The 19490-nt window shown below is 39.2% G+C and overlaps 1 protein-coding gene and 1 long non-coding RNA gene across 2 annotated transcripts in view; one reads left to right on the forward strand and one right to left on the reverse strand.

The window, feature by feature from the left end:
- The window catches only part of mgat5 (alpha-1,6-mannosylglycoprotein 6-beta-N-acetylglucosaminyltransferase), a 70263-nt gene extending 54528 nt beyond the window's left edge, over positions 1 to 15735 (reverse strand). Inside the window, exons 1-2 of the mRNA XM_034865108.1 lie at positions 15556 to 15735; positions 3090 to 3567 (exon numbers count right to left, since the gene is read on the reverse strand). Of these exons, the coding sequence (XP_034720999.1) occupies positions 3090 to 3330 (241 nt within the window). The 5' untranslated portion in view covers positions 3331 to 3567; positions 15556 to 15735. The remainder of the gene's footprint in view (positions 1 to 3089; positions 3568 to 15555) is intronic.
- The window catches only part of LOC117939644, a 23011-nt gene continuing 13963 nt past the window's right edge, over positions 10443 to 19490 (forward strand). Inside the window, exons 1-2 of the long non-coding RNA XR_004655639.1 lie at positions 10443 to 10453; positions 17099 to 17106. This is a non-coding gene — a long non-coding RNA (uncharacterized LOC117939644). The remainder of the gene's footprint in view (positions 10454 to 17098; positions 17107 to 19490) is intronic.

Genomic DNA, 19490 nt, shown 5'->3' on the forward strand with positions numbered 1-19490 from the left:
TATTCTGTATCTGTGTAATAAATTGTTAGGAGAGCAGAACATGTCAGGTTTTACACTAATTAAATGTGAGGCTTTAAATCAGACAGCTTCATTAGCCAGTGTGTAAGAAAAACATCCATGGCACTGTGAATAATGCTTTGACTTGTCCTTCTGTATACCAGTACTAATGCCAGGTAACCAGATCAGTAATAGCCCACCTGGGGACACATTTCTCTCTGTCTCAATATTTCCCAGCAAGGTTATACAGTTGCAAAACTAATCCTGGAGCTGCAAAAAACACTGAAATTGACTTTGCTTTTAATAAGAGTTTCATGTAACATAATATAGATGCACAATGATCTGGGGATTTTTCCTTAAGCCTGTGAGCATTAAAAAGAAGTGATTACACAAGCACAATCTTCATCAGTGATTCCATTGTGTATTGTCATCCGCTTTAACCAAGCCTGTCAGGGTTCTCCATATCTTACAAACGTAATATAAGACATAGGGGAAGGAGTAGACAATGACCGACCACCATAAAGAGGAGGGAGAGGATTAGACCTGCAATATGAGGTTAGACCACACCCGCTTCTCGCTGTGGGCAGCTTTATTCTCTTGAACTCTGACGGATCAGGCCGAGGCAGAGACAACAAGCGTGATATGTGCCCATGCCACAAAAGAAATCCACAATAGCTGTTGAACTGTGTGGTAACATGACACAGTTTTCAGGTGGCTTGTCATGCCCGGCTGCACGGCTCAGTTTCCTGGGCGGTGGAAAAGGAAAGATCATCTCCATGTCACAATTGATTTTACTGTGGAGGAGGAAGCTGGGTATGACAGACTGCCTCGAGACAGGCTTCAGGTAGAGAGACATGTTTTTGGTGATTGACGGGTCAACTCCTGGAATCTCCTCGATACTGAACAGTGCTGCTCTCTCTTGGACTAAAGACCTATAGGAAGATTCTTTTGTTCTCCTTTTAAGAGCAAACAGTTGATCCTTTAGTCGAGAGAAATAACAGTAATCACTCAGCAGCAAAAACGATTATAGTAAATATTTAAAACCTATATGTAATAAAGAAGATGAAACTTTGTGAGCAAAAAAGAAAATATGTGATTTGTGATATTGGGCTATATAAATAAAATTGACTTATCAAACAGGCTTTTAGGAGACACAATATTAAATCCAAATGCATTAAGATTTTATTGCTCATTTATGGGTACCTAAGGCGGAAACTCTGTTTCTACAAATTGTATCAGGCCAAATCAGTGGCCAAATCAGTGAGCTCAGGAAGCACAGAGTATTCTGCTGCCTCCCTATCTAATCAAGGACATGAAATGGATTTGGATGTGATATTTGACAGCGGTCAGCAGACTGTGCTGCAGCTTCGGCACTACTGTGAAAATCTATCCATCATAAAAGGGAACAAAACAGACTGGACAGGACACTGTTCCCTGGACCAGAGAATCACGTTACAGGAAAATCTACAGACTGGATGATAAATGATGGAGGATATAATGATAATGAGGATAACTATATAATGATAACGATATCATGATATGAGGATAACTCCTCGTATGCAGCTAAATGTTGTATCCAGGCATATGTTTCTCTTCTTGGAGAAAAAAAGCATGTCAGAGGATTAGTAGCTGTAAAGACTATTCCTTCTTCATCTTAAGTTATTAATACCAGGTCATATTGAATTACACATTACTCGATTCATTAATCCATAATTCCTTCCTTCAAGCGACTCAAGCAATACCGTTGAGGGAAAAAAGAAAGTACAGCCTGCTGACAGTAGTTATGGTATGCACTACCTCATAGTGGGCTGACTTAAAATACCATCTCAATGTTTTCAGGCTGCCATCCTTTTGAAGCCACATTGATCTTTGGAAATGTTTTATTATTTTGTGTGACTAATTATCCACGCAATTGAATTTAAAATTTTCTCTGAAATACAGTTTGCAAGCAGTAGTTTTCATTTTGTTTTAGTTATGTATTTTCATTTATGCATTTATTTATTATTGACAGACTAACTTATTGAATGACTGAAATTACCACACAGTTCACAGGAAGGTAGCTTTTATTTTGAGGTCCGCTCTTGCATGCTCTTTCTTGTAAAGCCCAGTACATACACGTAGTCTAAACAACGTGGGGGCTAGTTTGACCGTTTTTTTGGAAGTAGACACTGGCTTGGGTAATAAAAAGATTCGTGGTAGTGGTACCTTTAGCAAAAATTGTTTTGTGGCATATTTTGCAAAGGATAGTGGTCTGTTCCACGTCTGCCCTCCTGAAACAGAACTACCTTTAGATGATAGATGAGCTCCGGGATTTTCTTCCCTTTTAAATGAACATGAACACAGGTAAATGAGTGACGTTAAACCCGTGGGGCCGGTAGCAATTTTGCTTTTAATCTTGCTTGTTGTTGTTGTGCGTAACGGCATGACATAATTAAGTTAAGTCGGAATATTGCCCTCATTTCTTAATGAATTTGTTCAATCATATTAAAAATTATTACAATATTATAATGAACAATGGGATATGGCACACCCCTTATGTACAGTAACTTTAAATAATAAGTATTGCACTAGTGTCTTTGCATCCTCCAGCTTCTTCTTTACATTTTCTGGGATATTTTAATCTGCTGGAGCTGTACTGTATCTTGTTGTTTCTCTGGGCATTAGAGAACAATCAATTACAATCTCAGGTTTCTAATGAAGCCTCCCATTGAGCCATACAGGTCTATTAATGGCATGAATAACTTATTGATGGGTCTCCTGGACCTTTGCTATTGCAGTATTATGCTTCGATGCAGCTGTATCAGCATTAAATCTCCCAGGGAAGTTTTCTTGAATAAAAGGCAATGGTGTGCCTACTTAGGAGGTAGACAAGTGGAACCAGTTGTTCCAATTTAAAAGAGTTGTAAAAAGAGAGGAGGAGCAAAGAACAGCCCTACATCCCAACTCTATCAAAGTATACCTCTCTTGTTGTTTAAGTGTCTGGTAATGATCTTATGAAAATCAAAAAAGTTATGATTCATACAGCATCAATTAAGTTTATTTTTCTTTGCTTTGGGGACACATGAACTCGACTTGAGAGCTTGCCTACTCACCATAAGCGGTCATGGTACCCACATACGGCCCATCCATGACACTTTGGTTCTCTTCAGCCAGGGCCTTGATGTAGCGCTTGCTGAGGTCCAGGATCTGCTGCCTCAGCACAGCGCTGTTTTCATGGCTGGCTCGCTGCTGGATGGTGAAATGCAGCAGCATCATGCCCCAGATGAACCCAAAGCTGACCAGGAAGAAGCCCAGCTTCTGGGATGACAGCTTCCACAGAAAGGGTGTAGCCATGCTGACTTTACAGGGAGTTGTTGGGGCTGCTGTGACTCTGATTTGACCAAGGGGAGGTGCAGAGGCAGGGGAGGAGATTTAGGAAGGCAGACGGGGCATGGCTGCGTCAGCCGGTGTAGCTGCGGTGGTTTTGGGGCGTGGCGCACAGCTTGTTTGCCTCACCGAAGGGATTTCCTTCTCTGACCCATCCTCATCGCTCAGTAACATCTCAGTGGCCTGATTCCAATCTGTCGCATCCTGCCGCAGAAAAGACAAGACAGAGAAGAAGGAAAGATGAGTGGTTAGTTGGTTGATAGACATAGACAATGAGGGAGCTCTGAAACCCAAGTCAAACCCACATATACATTATTACAATAAAAACACTGAGAATTGGAAAATGAGTGAGCAGTGTTAACCATAATACAGTGTTAGAAAAAATCTGATACCTACTTTTCTCTGATTATAATAAAACTGTTTCCATAGGAATTTGATATTATACTGATCACTCTAAACAAGATGACCATGGAGCCATCGCCTGTCCTTGTGAAAGGCCCAGGATGTTTCTGGGGGCAGATGAGGCGTAGAAGATTCCCAGACCCAATGAGATAAACAGACAACATTGACTTTGTTATGGCTCTGTATTAACATCCCTTCGTTTAAATAAGCAGCTGTTGAGAGCTTCCAGTTCCTGTACAGTTCTGTAGTGTGGAAACTGTCTCCTTGTGTTCAAAGTTAAAAAAATAACTTTTATATAATTTCAGTGGTCTCTGTCTATTCTTGATAATGAAATTATTCTGACATACAGAGTAACCCAGAGAAACTGAAGTATATAACTATAACAGAAAAAAAAGAGTGTAAGAGCCAAGAGCTCAAAATAACATTGTCATTTGGCTTTATTTCAAGCAGAAACCTTATGTCCGTCTACATAAGGTAATGCATTGCTGAGGTTAAAGTGACATATAACAGGGTGTTTGGATTCTCCAGGGTACCAAGGGAGTTTCAAAAAGTGAGAGATAACTTACACAGCCATCAACCAGACACTAAAGGTCATAAAGCACCGGCCAACATTATACTAGCTAAAAAACAATGCAAAAAGGTTTTAGAGAATTTGAATAGGTTTTAGAGAATGAGGAACTAGCCGTGAATGGGTCACCAAAGGGGAAGAATGGGACCTGAGTGTACAGATCTCCAGCCTGTTACTTTAGGCAGAGCAGCCAGACCACACAGCAGCACAGAGACACACTGTATCTGATCTGGAGGTCCCTGTGTGTGGAAGCTCATATGGTATGCATGCAGGAAATTGACACACCAGACTGTGCTCAATTGACTGGATAGGAGAGGTTGAAAGGAGGCATATACAGTATATACCAGGATGAGTATGCGGAGAAAACTTTATTAGACAGGGTCACATCCAACTAAAATCTTCTCATTCAAAAGGTGACACAAGTATTAAAAGAAAGGTTGTATAGATTATGTCTGACGTGAAACCACTACAGCTTTAAAAAAAAAAGAGTATTTGTTGCTACTTGCTAAAAACAAGATAAGGTCTTCAAAAGTAATTTAAAGTGTAATGCTTCTCATGAAAGAGAGGCTACACACACAGAACAGCCTTGTCTCTCCCAAACGCTGTGATCTTTGTGATGGATGGGACTGCACGGAATTTATGCAAGAGGTTACCTCAATATATTAACTTTTGGATAGCCTATAATTTATCTTCCTCACTAACAAGCAAGCACACAAACAAATTCTTAAATATATGTTTTTCTGTTACACATTTCAATATTTTGCTTAATGTTCAATAGGCTTTTCTGCTAGACAAATGAAGAAAGCTGTTCTTCTTACTGTGTATGTGTGTGTGTGTGTGTGTGTGTGTGTGTGTGTGTCTCTCTTGTGGTTAAGCATGTAGGTTTGAAATGTAAAATGTCAAGGTTTTACTCACTTACTTCAACTAAACTGTAGGAGGCCAAAAGTCAGGAACAAGGTGAATTACTAAACTAAACTAAATTTCAAGTTAAAGGAGGATTATAATTGACATTTACCTTAAGAAGGCTTATTGATTAATCTGTCAATCATTTAATCTAGAAAATAGTGTAATACGGCCATGACAAGTTCTGCGAGTCCAAGGTAATGTTGACAAATGGCTTACTCTGTCCAACCAACTCACTTCAAGTTACTATATGTAACTTTTTAATGTTTCTGTCTGGAACTGTAATTTTTCATCTGAGGATCATAAATGACCTGTAACACCAAACAAGACTAACAGTGAAAAGAAGGCTATTTTTATATAGTTTTTTGAATGCCTTTTCCCAGGTCAGATTTTTTCCACAGTCACAAAAGGATTTAAGGCAGATAGACATCTCAACGGTAACGCATTCTGCAGGGTCACAGATTTCATTGTAACACCATTAAAGCCAAATTATAGAATTTTAGAAGCTGGACTCAGTCAACATTAAGAAGCATTTAAGATGGATTGAAAACCGGAGATGGTTTAATTCATCTTTGTCTTGTGGATACAAGACACTTACAAGGGTAAACTTTCAGTTAGTGATCGCATCACAAACCACAAGCTCTTCTTAATTTCCTGTTGTTGCAGCTTTAACTTTGTCCTGCGGTACCACCTCACTGTTGTACTTTCCAGTGTCTCATTTACATCTAAACCCCTCTCAGGAATTAGCCACGTACTGTTTGTTTCAGACATCTATAAGAAAGTTTGTCATCTACAACTTCCCATTTCCTCAGTGCAAATGCCACACCAGATTTTAATTTCTTGGTGTTTATCAATGCTGTAAATGGACAACTACCAGATGTAACATTTTAATAACAGGTATTTAATCAGATGGGAGCAAACATATGCATATTTCCAAAAAGCTATGCATATTAAACAAAAATCCCATTTCCATTTGCTTTACTATGTGAGCAGTTTTATAGATTTTATAGAAATCATCAAACCTTTGCCCATAATGCAAAATAAGGCAGCCCTGCAGCACTTGTTAAGCCGTTAAATAGTTCAAACAAGTTTTAACTCACAACCCTAAAGGCAATCTGCATGAATGAACAAATGCCTACGGGCTTATTAGGCGACAATAAGAAAAAAATCTTTCCAGCATGCAACAAAGCCAAAAGAAAAAAAAAGTTAGGTTTACTCTCATCTCATCTTCAACCCCTGTAGCTGTAAATGAGGCTAGATGTAAGGAGGGGATTTCTGCAGCCTTGCTTTTGAGCTGTGTCTTTCTTCTGTTCTTTCCAAATCGGCTCTAACCAGGTCAGGACCACGGACGCCGCCACAGATGCAACATCACGAGAACCCCAACAGTACACCGGACACAACCAAAATACCTGCACCTGTCCATATTTGAATCATTCTTTACTATTGTTTATTTATTTTGAATATTTTTCCCCAATCTAAGCGGCCAGTGTTCAGAATGAGGCACAGCAAAGATGGTTGAACCAGCAGCATCAAACTGTGGGCAGAAAATCATCAGCAGCACCTTTCCAAGAAACACAAAAGGCAGCAACACAAAAGGCTCTTTCACCTTCCATCCATCAGCTTCATAAATAGGTCAGAGACAGCTGCAAGCAGCCTCCAACAGGGCTGGAATCTCACAGCAGGTTATGACACACCATAATTGTTCAGTCATTTAAGACAAAGACAAAGGCTCAGGTTTGTTTTCTGCACAGACAGACATCTTTTGATACATTTTAACAAAGCTGGGATGTCTATTGTCCAAAAATGAAGACAAAGAAAAATGCAAATTCCTGTATCTTTTTTTCTACATTTAACTTGCTCTAATTTGCTTTGTGATGTGTGCAATACAAGGCTTTCGGTGGGGGGCACACTCCACACTGCAATGTGAATTCATGAGACAAGCCCTTGGCAGCAACGCTGTGCAATCTGCAGTGCTGATAACATCGGATGTCTCTCATTGCTTGGGATTCTGTTGGAGGGAGGCAGGAAAAGGCTGGCAGCACTCACTAGTTGGGCGCCAACAAGGATAGGAGGCTTCAGGGCTGTTTATTGGAGAGGAACACTGCTCAGAATACCCCGTGGTACATCGCTGTAAGGCGCATGGGCCAAAACCTACACAGAACATTGACTCTATCGCTTCAGTTTCTGAATAGACACACATTCCCAGTCAGAGCTTGCTTTCTGTTCTAGCCTGATTTACTGTGTCAATCCATCTTATCTAACACTGAAACTCATCACGCGACATCACTCCTTTGTTAGGAAATCCCCCCCCCCTCCCTCCCCCTAAGCAGAGCATACAGTATATCCTCTCAGTTACCTTCTGGTTGCTAATTCAGATCTTAATTTGTCTGGCAGGGAGCCCTCTGGCTCTGGGCAGCAACAGCCCCGTGAAACTGGGTTGACAGCCAGCTAAGGTTGCAGAATATACAACTCTCGCAACTTGAGATGATAACATAACAACCTTCTGAATGATTTTTTTTATGGTTGGGGAAAATGTAGCAGCGCACAATACCCTGAGGCTTCAAGAGGCAGTGAAAACAGAAACAATTAAATCATTCAAGCCTGGGAGGAATCACTGTCCTCTCCAATCTGCCACAAAGGCCCTTTTCCTGTTAGGGACAACAGAGCTGAAATTTCAGCTCTAAAATTGCATTTACTTTTCTGTTTAAGTACCGGCCACACTGTAGTACTGATACGCCCACTACTCCCTCACAAGGAAATAACGGAAACATTATTTTAAAAGATGGATACGATAACTGAATGACAGAAAAAGAAAATCACACATAAGAAAAGCAGGACTGAAGAAAAGGAGGCTCATTTCAAAGTGATTCTGAAGATTGGTTTCAGTAGGTTTCCTGGGTCCTGATTCACAGCTGTCTCACTGTGTTCTCAATGAAAAGAGTTTATTTTGCTTTTGCATTGTTTGATTTTAAAGTCTATCTTTACCAAAGTAGCGTGGGAAATCTGAGTGATCAATAGAAAAGACTAATTCATGTTAAAGTGAAATTATCTAAATCAAAAACAAATATTCAAAAGTATATGACAATGTTGCTTGAAAAAGTATAAATCAGGGGATACAAGAACGTTTCCAAGGCACCAAATATCCCTCAAAATACAGTTACTAATAGAGTCTGCAAAGTGGAAGAGAGACACACTAATTACCAAGAAACAAAACTAAATCCAGGTCAGACAAAGTTCAGTCAAATTTCTAGTTTAAAAAGGCAAAAAGAGCAGCCCATGACCAAGCACTTACATAACAAAGTAGAAACATGCTTTTTTTTTTAAATACCTGTTCCGACTAAGAAATACCTGCAGGTTTCAGTAAGTGGTATTTGTCTTTGTTGCAATCATGGCTGCTTAGCTTATTTCCCGTCTGCACGGATGAAACTGGTTTATGGTCAAGTCGCAGGGCTTAAGAGTAAACAATATTGCATCATTGCCAATATAATCATCTCAGGCTTTAATATTTTCTCCAGCAGAGTCCTAATCACACAGCCTTTGACCCTGTTCTGTCATATGCTGAATTGTCAAGACCGGGCCAGATGGCTGAGTGAGGTAAAGACTCTGTCCATTTCCTTTGCGTCTGTTAATGGAGCTGAAAATAACTTCCTTAAAAGTATAGTTTAAGGGGATATTCTATAAAAAGTGAAGCACATTGAAGGAGGTCTAGATTAATTCCAATGCATTACTCCTGATCTAAAAGAGAAAGAGCATTCTACTGAACTGAAGCAACATACACTAAGAGCTTGTTGCATAACGCCAGAAAGTAGTGAAATATGCTCTAGATGTAGCTTTGGCCATCAATTATGGATCAACTTTGCAAAAGTATCCATTTTTCTACAGAACAGAAATAGGCTTTTATAAAGCTTGACTTTCTCACAGGTAATTTAAAAGCTCTCTGGTGGTGACTTACTTTTAAAAGAAGGTTTATGAGCTTACAATGAGCTGCACAGTTACCTAGAGAATATGCTGCTTTTCTTAGTCTTATATAAATTGAATGAACTTTTTCTTTAAAATGTCTTAATGATTAATTGATAATCAAAATTGATACAGATTAATCTTCTGTCAATAGTCTAATAGTTTAAGTACTACTCTCTGCCCCATCATCAACATCAAAAGACAAAAAACATTTACAGACATTTTTTTTTTATCACAAGACACAAGATGGCCCTTTTGCCTAGCTCAGCCCACCTTTTGTCTCTTGCCGATGCTGTGACGGTCCTCCATTTGGCAATAAATGCTTTCAGGCTCCAGTTTTGGGATCATTTACAAGAATCCTTTCAAAACCTCATACAGCAAAGTGAAATTCCTCATACCAGTCAATGTCTACCCTCTCCCAGACTAAGACTGTGCCTGTTGCCTGGCCAAAGGAGACGTGATCCTGATAATATGGTCCTGCTACCATGGAGACCGGTGTGACTCTGCATCTTAATGGGACTTCTTCACATAAGCCACGCCTCTAAATTATTCATTAGGCCCTCCAGAGAAACAGGCCCTGCTGCAGCTTCAGCACCTTACTGGTGGGAACCCAGCTCGTAACCAGATACCAAGAGCTAACCCCAGGGTTTGAGACGGGTCTTTCCTGCAGCTAAGTTCAGGAAGGTTATCTAAAACATGAGAGGCAACCTGATCAATGGGAATGGCTTCTGTATTGAGTCACTGACGTGCTCAAACAGTTCTCCAAGGGGACCAATTTCACGGTTTTGTCATATAAATATTCACATATTTAGAAGACAAACAAAATGCTGAACTTTTCAGAATTTTTCATTAGTAAACTGATAGTGAGGATGCTATGAAGATATATATGGCCTGTGTGTAGGGTGAAGAGAATGGGGGGGGGAAATGTATCAATGATCAATGGTCGGTCCTCCACGGTCTTCCCTGGAACCCTGGGCCGTTCGGCAACATGTTGCTCTGATTGAGAAGAGCCCCTGCTGGACAGCTTTAACTCCCAGAGTGCCCACAGAGGCCTGCGTTTCTCCCCCCCCCCCCCACACTGGCCAGACAATCAGTGAACTCTTGACTTCACCAAAGGAAGAAAACCTCAGCACTTTTGGACCGGGAGAAACAAAACATGCTGAATATCACACCAACCCCATGGATCAGGAAGCCAAGTAGCTGGCTGATGCAAACAAATCTTCTACGTTGGATTTTTTAAAGACTTTTTAATTGTATTTAGTAGTTTTTTGGCTGCATCTGCCTCACTTTTGTGGACAGACAGTCCATGTTTGTAATGAGTTGGCCTTTTTTTTTTTTCCTGAGTTCCAAAAAAAAAAAAAAATAAAAAAAAATAAAAAAAATAAAATAAAAGGTAAAGCCAAAATACAAAGGAAACAACAGACAGGGCAGCTTCTTGCCAGCTTGACCCATTGACAAGAAGGGAAGTTATACAACTTCTATGAAACAGTGATGACCCAACACACAGTGAATACACCACAACTGGCATGAGGAACTGCTCTCTACATTTTCCTCGATGCATGTGGGGGCTAACAAACACTCCAGCCCTTTGCATACCATAAAACTTGTAACACTGGTTTCTTTTCTCCTCTGTTGCTGTAAACGATTTTGTAATGGATAAGCTCAGTAAAAAAACATTTAATGAAATCTTCTACAGTGTCACAAAAAACACAGCTAAGGCATCACTTTCCTCAGACTAGCACCAGCAGGTTTAACCTGCCACAACACGCAGAGAGAACACAACCTGCATGTCAGAAACAAGTGTGGTTAGGAATTGCCGATGAGGCGCTGAAAAAGGAAGTGCGGTGCGTTTTTCCTGTCATCACCACAAACAAGCTGAGTTGCTATGCTAAAACAAGTTGGTCTCATTACAATATGTAGAAGAACGACATTCAAGAGATTACAAAAAAAAAGATGCACACACACTTAAGTATAATTACCTAAAACGCTCTTAAAGCCCAATCAAATTTGACATGAAAGCAAAGTAGTTTCAGAATTAGGTGCACCATTTAAGGGCAATGAACTGTTATTCTATAAGATGTATGCAAAACACACACCCAATGATATCACCATTCCTGTGAGGGCCTTCTCTGACTGCATTAAATCCCAAACCCCTGCACTGTATGCCTCGAACACTTTCTCTAACTTTGAACTAATCCTAATGCTGGTCTTCATTTTTAGTGCAATCCAAATCCTCTAAACCCTTTTAAAGCAGTCAGGAGTAAAATGTCCTCACTTTCTATCCTTGTGACATTTTCTGTGCAAATTTCTGAGTCAGACAACTCAGTCTGAGTCATTAACCAATACTTGACATAATATATGAAATGTACTACTGTTTACAACAATACACTGTTAAAATAACAAATTATAGCATTGTTAAGTATTAGTACACATTATTAATTTAATTTAATTGCCTTTCAACAGTAAAATAACTAAAGTTTAATTTATCAATTTACCATTATTAACGTGATGGTTATTATAAAGTGTTACCTTACCTTAGGGCTTTTTTACATGGAATTGGATCGGAGCATAAACTCCAGTACTTCCTCATACCGATACCAGTGTTTTAGGCAGTATATGAGGCGATACAGATACTGGTATCGGGACATCTCTAGTTACTAACAACAGTAACAATTCTTATGACTAAGACTTATTAACAGTGACAATAATTTATTTAGCATACTGGTTTTGCCAAATTCTTTTGGCCAACTGATTGACAAATCTATTATTCCAGTATTTCAAAGTTGAATGAACTAACTGAAAAAAAACAGCCATTAACTTGAGGAAGTTATTAATGTTCAAGGTTACAATAAAGCCTTTTTGAAAATCCCTAATATTCCTTTTAATACCTGTTCAGTTTTAGAGGATTTACTGCAGGCTTTGTGACTTGCCCTACCAATGAACATCGTTCCACAGCTCAGATGGGCATCACGAATAAATGAGTGCTTTACAACTGCAGAGCTCCAAACAGTAGACCGACTGTAAGGAAGCGAATGTGTGTTGTGATGGGAAAGAGCCTTTTCAGGGAGGAGTGCCAACTAGCTGGAGTGGGGGGGTTTAACTAACACACATGGCCGAATCGTCTTCCAAAGAGCTGATTTTATCGCTCATTCTGACCTCAAGTATACTTTTGTACTTTGGAGATACTAGTGATCAGAAACCAGACTAATCACACAAATCAGAGAAGACAGGTGTAAGTAGGCCTAGAACAACTATTACATAATTTGTCAATTTCTTGATATAATTGCAGCTTCTTCATTTAATCACAATAAATTGCAAAGTTATCAATGTCCGAAGGCGTATTACTGTTGATGGTTATTAGTGATTTTGTTTAGAAATTGTAATTATGTAAGTGATTACTGGTCAAACTGTTAAGCTAAAGCTATGCTAGATGTTGGAACACGACCCTATACATGTCCATAGTAACAAAAATGAGCAGGGAGGGATACGGTTAGAAAAAATGTTTTATGATAATAAAGAGGCATTTACTTTATAGGCTTTGTATTAATCTTATTACATTATCTGGGTCACATAACTGATATAACCAAATTATGAATTGTATGAGTTTAATTTGTATCTCTGTGTCATTTTGGCCCATCTCACATGGGATTACAAGACACCACAAACTTATATAGCAAACATCTTCCGATCGTATACAAATCACTGAGAGAAATACATGAATACAAATATACAGTGGCTTGAGAAAGTTCACATAGCCATGCTAAAGTTGATTAAAAAGAGGAATAACATAACAAAAACATCTTTTGGAAATTGATCTTGATTTTTTGTTTTTTATTTGGTATCTCTATGTATGGTGAAGGGAATGTGATGATATGGGGTTATTTTAATTCTAAAGGCCAAGGGAACTTTATCAGGATGCATAGTATCCTGATCCATGAAATAACTGACCTTTAAAAATAAAAATCTGCCTGCCTCTATGGGAATTTAACGTAGGGGGGTGTATACTCATGTTCCCTGTATTTTAAGAAAGTACATTTATTTATTTACAATACATTATTCATTCACAAAGAAAATTTGTGTCCTTAAAAGTTTGGATTTTCCTTAATATTTTGAATTAAGACATTAAGATCAATTTTGAAAAGATGTTTTTATTCCTCTTTTTAATAAACTTTAGCATTGGTGTGTAAACCACCAATGCTAAAGCCACTGTATACACACAAACACCGGCATCTACATACACATATACTGTATACACACACACAACCCCACCCAAACACAAATCACCATCTACAGATCATCTAGAATTCTAGATAAAGATCGTTTTTCCCCTTTTCCCACGATTTCTGAAGATAACTGGCTAATTTCACATGTGAACAGCCATCTCAGTCTTTGAGTATCATCCATATTAACCAAATCAATCTCTGTTTTTATTTTAGGAATAAAAATAAAATAAATACATATTTAAACTGACTGAAAGAGACAATTGTATGTACAGAAACATTTGGAAGTGTTGCAGCTCTAGGCGTATGTGTAGGGGTGTTGGTGCTGAGAGAACAGGAGTCCTTTAATCACAGAAAGGCCAAGTGTTCCACTTCCCTGCATGGCATCCATCACCACAGCCCAGTTCTCCCCGTTCCCTCCATCTTCAATCGCTCCTTCTTCATCCCTCCCCTGCCTTTGCTGGCTTTCCACCCTAAACCACCCCCCTCCAATGGAGCAAATATCCTTTTCCTCAGGATTTTACTCCGGGATTTTTTGAAAGAGCGCTTTATAAAGACGGCCTCACCTTGGTGGATGGTCACTATACTCGGTATTTGCTTGTGGACCATACCAAGGGAGGAGGAATGTTTTTGCTGAGTCACATTAAATAACCTAAGACATACTTTACTGTCCCAGAGGGGAATGTGTCCTGTGTTGCTAACCACTACCAAAACCAATTCACAAGCAAGCTGTTTTGACAAGCTTCTTGTTGAGAGTACAAACTTGCAGCCTGCACGATAACGACAAAAGAGACATCTCTTATAATCACATCAAATCAGCATGTCATAACCTAATTACACGAGACTGTTCATGGTTCAGACCGAAAATTACTGGACTAAACTGATGAGATAAGTACTTCAGCAGTGAGCCAGAGGGGCCACCAGAACTGAAACTAAAAAAAAACGCATCAATCTCATTATATCTTTGTCACTGTCTGATATGACTTTTTTCCCTTTTTTTCCCTACTATTTTTCTGGTCTTCAATAAACAGTTGTAAAACGTGAAGAATGTAATAATCTTGGCATTCAATAAATGTTTTGGTTATATAGGAAATCATGTTCCAAAGGCTCATTTCAAAACAGGTAATGCTGGCCAAAAATACAGGTCCTGCCCTTCCAGACAAGTATTTCCAAAGAAGACGCTGTGGGCCTACAAGGCATGAATTAACATGATGAACTTCCCCAGCCTGAGTCGGTGCCACTAAAAGGCAACATCATCTCTGGAAGCTGAAAGAAAAACCCAGAGCAAATCTATCTCTCTGGCTTGCCTATAACAAGGTGAAATGCCTGGTTACTGTTTGATCAAAATGTGTGTGTGTGTGTGTGTGTGTGTGTGTGTGTGTGTGTGTGTGTGTGTGTGTGTGTGTGTGTGTGTTAAAACTGTTGTAAGATAAGTAGGAAGAATTGTTCTGTTACTGGCATACTGACAGCTATAAATGTCACCTGATTTCTCCTTGGTGAATATTGAAATAGCTAAGAGCTCTTCTTGGTATTGTAGAGACTATAGAGATTCTCATTAGCTCATTCAGGGGGCACACCATTAACGAAGCACTGCTGTAAAATGACACTATAACCAAGACAAGTTGAACGTCATTCTTAACAACCTGTTTGAGACATGCTCCCCACACAATGATGTTATCCTGCCAGAGAGATTGTCCGGGTACGCCATCCGTGTCTACTGTATTACACTGTGGTACTATCACTTATTTTACAAGCTAGCTGAACCCGGCCGTTAATAACAAAAGGACCCCCTGCTCTCTGCAGCGATACGTTATTCCCTTAACTGGCTGCAAAAACTCAGCTAGCGTTGACGTTAGCTATTTAGCTCTATTGCCAACCAGGCTGGCTTTAATGTGTCTAGCCGAGTAACACGCAAGCTACCCCCGTTTCTGGCTATATTAGCTTTGTTCTGAGGCTTGAGGCGGCTAGCTGCTTCGGTCGACCACCACACATTTCACAACAAAACACGCAACGCCGCAATGACAAGTCGCCCACTCCCGAGCACACGGCTACAACACTGCGCCTGTTCTTCCAGCATTATTCCCTTAACAATGAGGCAGAAAACGAGCTTCGGAGGTGCTACGCTCACAGAACAGGGCTTACCTTTTAAATAGCTTTTGTCGGTAGCCCAAGGTGATGATATACGGGTGGTAATAGGACTCAAAATCCAGGATAAGAGCGAGTGGAGACGTCGCTGCGTTGAGCAGACTGGAATGATTTCAGCCAGCCACGGCGCACGAGCCTGTTTGCTCTGCCCACTTGCAGAAAGCGAGTGACAGTTTAGGGAGCGTCTGCATGTTAACACCCCCCAGAAAACTTACCTCACCAGCACAAGGGGCAGGCTATACTAGTCGGCTATGTCACTCCCCGAGTGCAGATGTTAGTTGTGCAGGCTCAGATTTAAACGGTTTACTGCATAATGTGTCGTACTGAAATTTGTAAAATCCCTGAAATAATACACTTTTATCATTACAAACAATAACAGAATATGGGAATTGTTTCAAAAACGTAACTATGTGTGATTGTTTGATTGCTAACGTTGGCTCAAAATGCTATTCAAGTGACAGCCTTTGTTGTGTTTGATTGCTAGCTTGTAGCTAAGCTAGCAGTCATTTCAAAACTGTTTTAGCTATCTACGGCTGTTTCATGCTAACGTTAGCTCAAAACGCCATTCAAGTGACAGCCTTTGTTGTGTTTGATGCTAACTTGTAGCCAGCAGTTAAACCAACTTGGTTAAGTAGGTCCATTTTTACTGTATTGACATTACAGAAGTCCCTAGTTAGCATCTTGTAGGCTACTAATCACAAAGTGAGGCATGCGCAACTCAAATCTGCACTTGACTTACATTTGAGAGTGACAGGCTACTTCTCAAAACGTCAAGGCCGCACCCCTTTTGGGAGATAGACAGCAAAGGTTCCTATAGATGTCAATGCAATTTGACATACATGTGTTTGGATGCTATTTTTAGCTAAATGTAAATTAATTTATTTCTTGTTAAATGTTTATTTTATAAAGATGTCTAATAATTATTTCGTGACCTTGCCTGAACCTGAGGATTAACAAATTAAGGTTGATGCAAACATGTCCCCTGGACTTCCTTCGGCCCCATCGGCTAAATCTTGTCTGTAAATAATCAACTTGTATGATTATTAGCCTGTATGTCAAATCCTCTCACTCAAGTTGAAGTTATCCATCCATCAGCAGTAACTGCCACCAGCATCTTTCAGCACTTCATCACACTTACTGTGAATTGTGAGCCTCAAATTTCAGTGGAAAAATCCGGAAGTTTGGAAATATGTTCAACATGGAATGGTTTCCCCACAGCAATTACATTTTGTAACACTTTAATCAATCAAATTATATATATATATATATATATATATATATATATATATATATATATATATATATATATATTATTAGTCACATGAAATCATACAGGGTACAATTCCAGTGAAACATGCTTCTACTCCATTAAAATACAAAGATACACATTATACTTTTGTTTAACAACATTTATTTGACAGCTTATGGAATTTGAAGTTATTTCATTAAACAACTAAATTATCTCCATTTTGACCAGCTACACAGTAAAATTCTGCTAACATTACCTCAATACATATGCATTTAAGATCTAATGTAATAGTAGAACACGTACAGGAGCTATACATCTGCATTAGGTTCTATTACAGTGCTACATTTAGCTAGTTAAGTAACAGTATCAACGCAGGAATTTAATTAGTGAAAGAGTATTTTTTACAGTTCGGTTTGTTACTTTCACTTAAGTGATTGAACTTCCTCCACCATTGATTCTATGTGAGGCACACATTAAATAAAGTTAAGCACTTTTCACTACATAAATTAGTAAAGCAAATTCTGTAGTGTCAAGACAAGACACTCCCAGAAAAGCAGCTATCTTAGAATCTGTCAATATTATGACTCTGTCACAGCAGTAAGACATCAAACAAACCTTGTTTATTTGAATGACATTATTATATTCCATTCTCGGGTTCTTCTTTGCTGAAGGATGATGGAAACCGGAGACAGTTGTAACAGAGTGGGTATTTATATCTCTTTTGCTTTATGAACGCATTATATTACTCGTTAGCTGAAGCTTGCGTTAATCTTCAATTACTACTAGGCCTATGAATAGAAATTAATGTCTGCCATGGTAGTGGTGTACTATAACATTTGCCACATCGAGGTAGTTAAACAGAAAGGGAAGACAGGATAAAAGAGGACGGTCCCTAATTATATGGTCATGCTGTCGCAGACCAATAAAAGCTTTGTGTTTACTGCCATCTGCTGGCTGTCAGATGAAAAGGGCTCCTCACACCTCAGCAATGGGCTCCTTGTGTGTTTATGTATGTTAATGCTGTAATCCAGCTCATCAGTTTAGAAAACACATAAAGTTGCGCGTTTCTCTAAAAAATAAACCATTGCTCAAAATTTTAGGGTGCATGGTAATATTGTCTTGCAATGGCATGACATAGCTGGTAATTATTGTGGGACTTAGGTCTAAAGTTAAGGAAGCCTGATATTTCTACCAGTTGTGATATGGAAATAGAATAACCGTTCTTGGGTGAGGAAGCCTGACAGGGAGATAAGGAACCTGCTGTGAGCAGATAGCTGAAAGCAAAGGGTGAAAAAAAGCTGTGTACACAGCCTTCAGGGAAATACAGTACGTGGTTTATTCCTGCCTATTGATCACAAAGGAATGGTGAGTGTCAGAGGTCAGGATACACATTTTTAAATGGTTAAAATATATGTGGCTCATCATGAGTTTTTAAAATTCTATAGATTTACCAAACAGCATGACACGCTGTGGATGACTTTGCATGATTTTACATAAACAAATCAGCAACAAAGCTTCCTTGCACTGTGTAACAAAATAAAAGCTTCATGTTGGGGAGAGACACCTTCAATATCCATTGTCTTGTGTAAGTGTGTGTCACATACATCTATGAGCCAGTTTCCAGTGGGGAAAAAAAACAACTCTCAAGCTGAGTCTCTGAGAAAATAGATTTATTATTCAAATAAGCGACATATACACAGTGGGTTCATGGTTCTAATAGTTTTAGAATTAGTAATTAATTAGTTTTAGAATACAGTTGAGCTACAGTCATTCACATAAATATGAAGTTTATGATATTTTCACACAGCTCCTCGGGACAGTAGAAGTTCTTTGATGACATTAATAATTAACATTCATATCATGATTTCTCAACTTGAAAGTAGATTTTCAATTGAATTACACTGAGACCATTTCAGACAAGGATCAGTCATAAACTGTGGTGTAACACTGTAAAAGTCAATCATTCAATCATTGCCTCACCATGGCGCTAAAATCTACAAAGCTGACAGCTGCCTCCAATAAAAGACATATTACTTTGGCTGAAACACATTCTCAACAACACTTCAATGTCTATGAATTTGACTCAACAATGTAATACAGCATTAGCCATTCCAAAGAAACAAAGGACAGGTCAATCAAACCCTGCTTTATGAGTACCCTTTTCAGCTATTACATCTGTAAATTCACAAGGTAAATTATTAGCATTTAAGAAGCAGAAAGGCTAGTACTACAATCGACCATTTGTTAGGCCCCACTATCCTTAGTTGCTTTTGTTACGCCTGTCAAGCTTCCGTCGTGGCACAGCACGTTAAAACAGATAAACATTGTGTAATCCTGCGGCCAGGTTGGCCCAGTGGTAGAGCAGGCGCACACGTGCTTGGAGGTTTATACCTCGATGCAAAGGTCAAGGGATCAAATCTGACCTCCGACAATTTCCTGGTCTTCACCCTTTCTCATCTAATTGTCCTGTCAAAAACAAAAGGTGGAAAAGGTCCCAAAAAACATTGTTTAATCCGTTCCTTGCTCTTTTGTTACTGATTTTGGAAAGGCTAAAGAAATGACACCTCCAAACTCTTTACATGCAGAATTTAAATTTCACTTTGACAACCCTATGCTTGACAGTCCCGCCGAGCATAGTCACTGTTGCTAAACTACGATTTGACAACGATTGGTTGGAGGGGGG

Source organism: Etheostoma cragini, chromosome 24, assembly GCF_013103735.1.
Source record: "Etheostoma cragini isolate CJK2018 chromosome 24, CSU_Ecrag_1.0, whole genome shotgun sequence".
In the NCBI taxonomy this organism is placed as follows: domain Eukaryota; kingdom Metazoa; phylum Chordata; class Actinopteri; order Perciformes; family Percidae; genus Etheostoma; species Etheostoma cragini.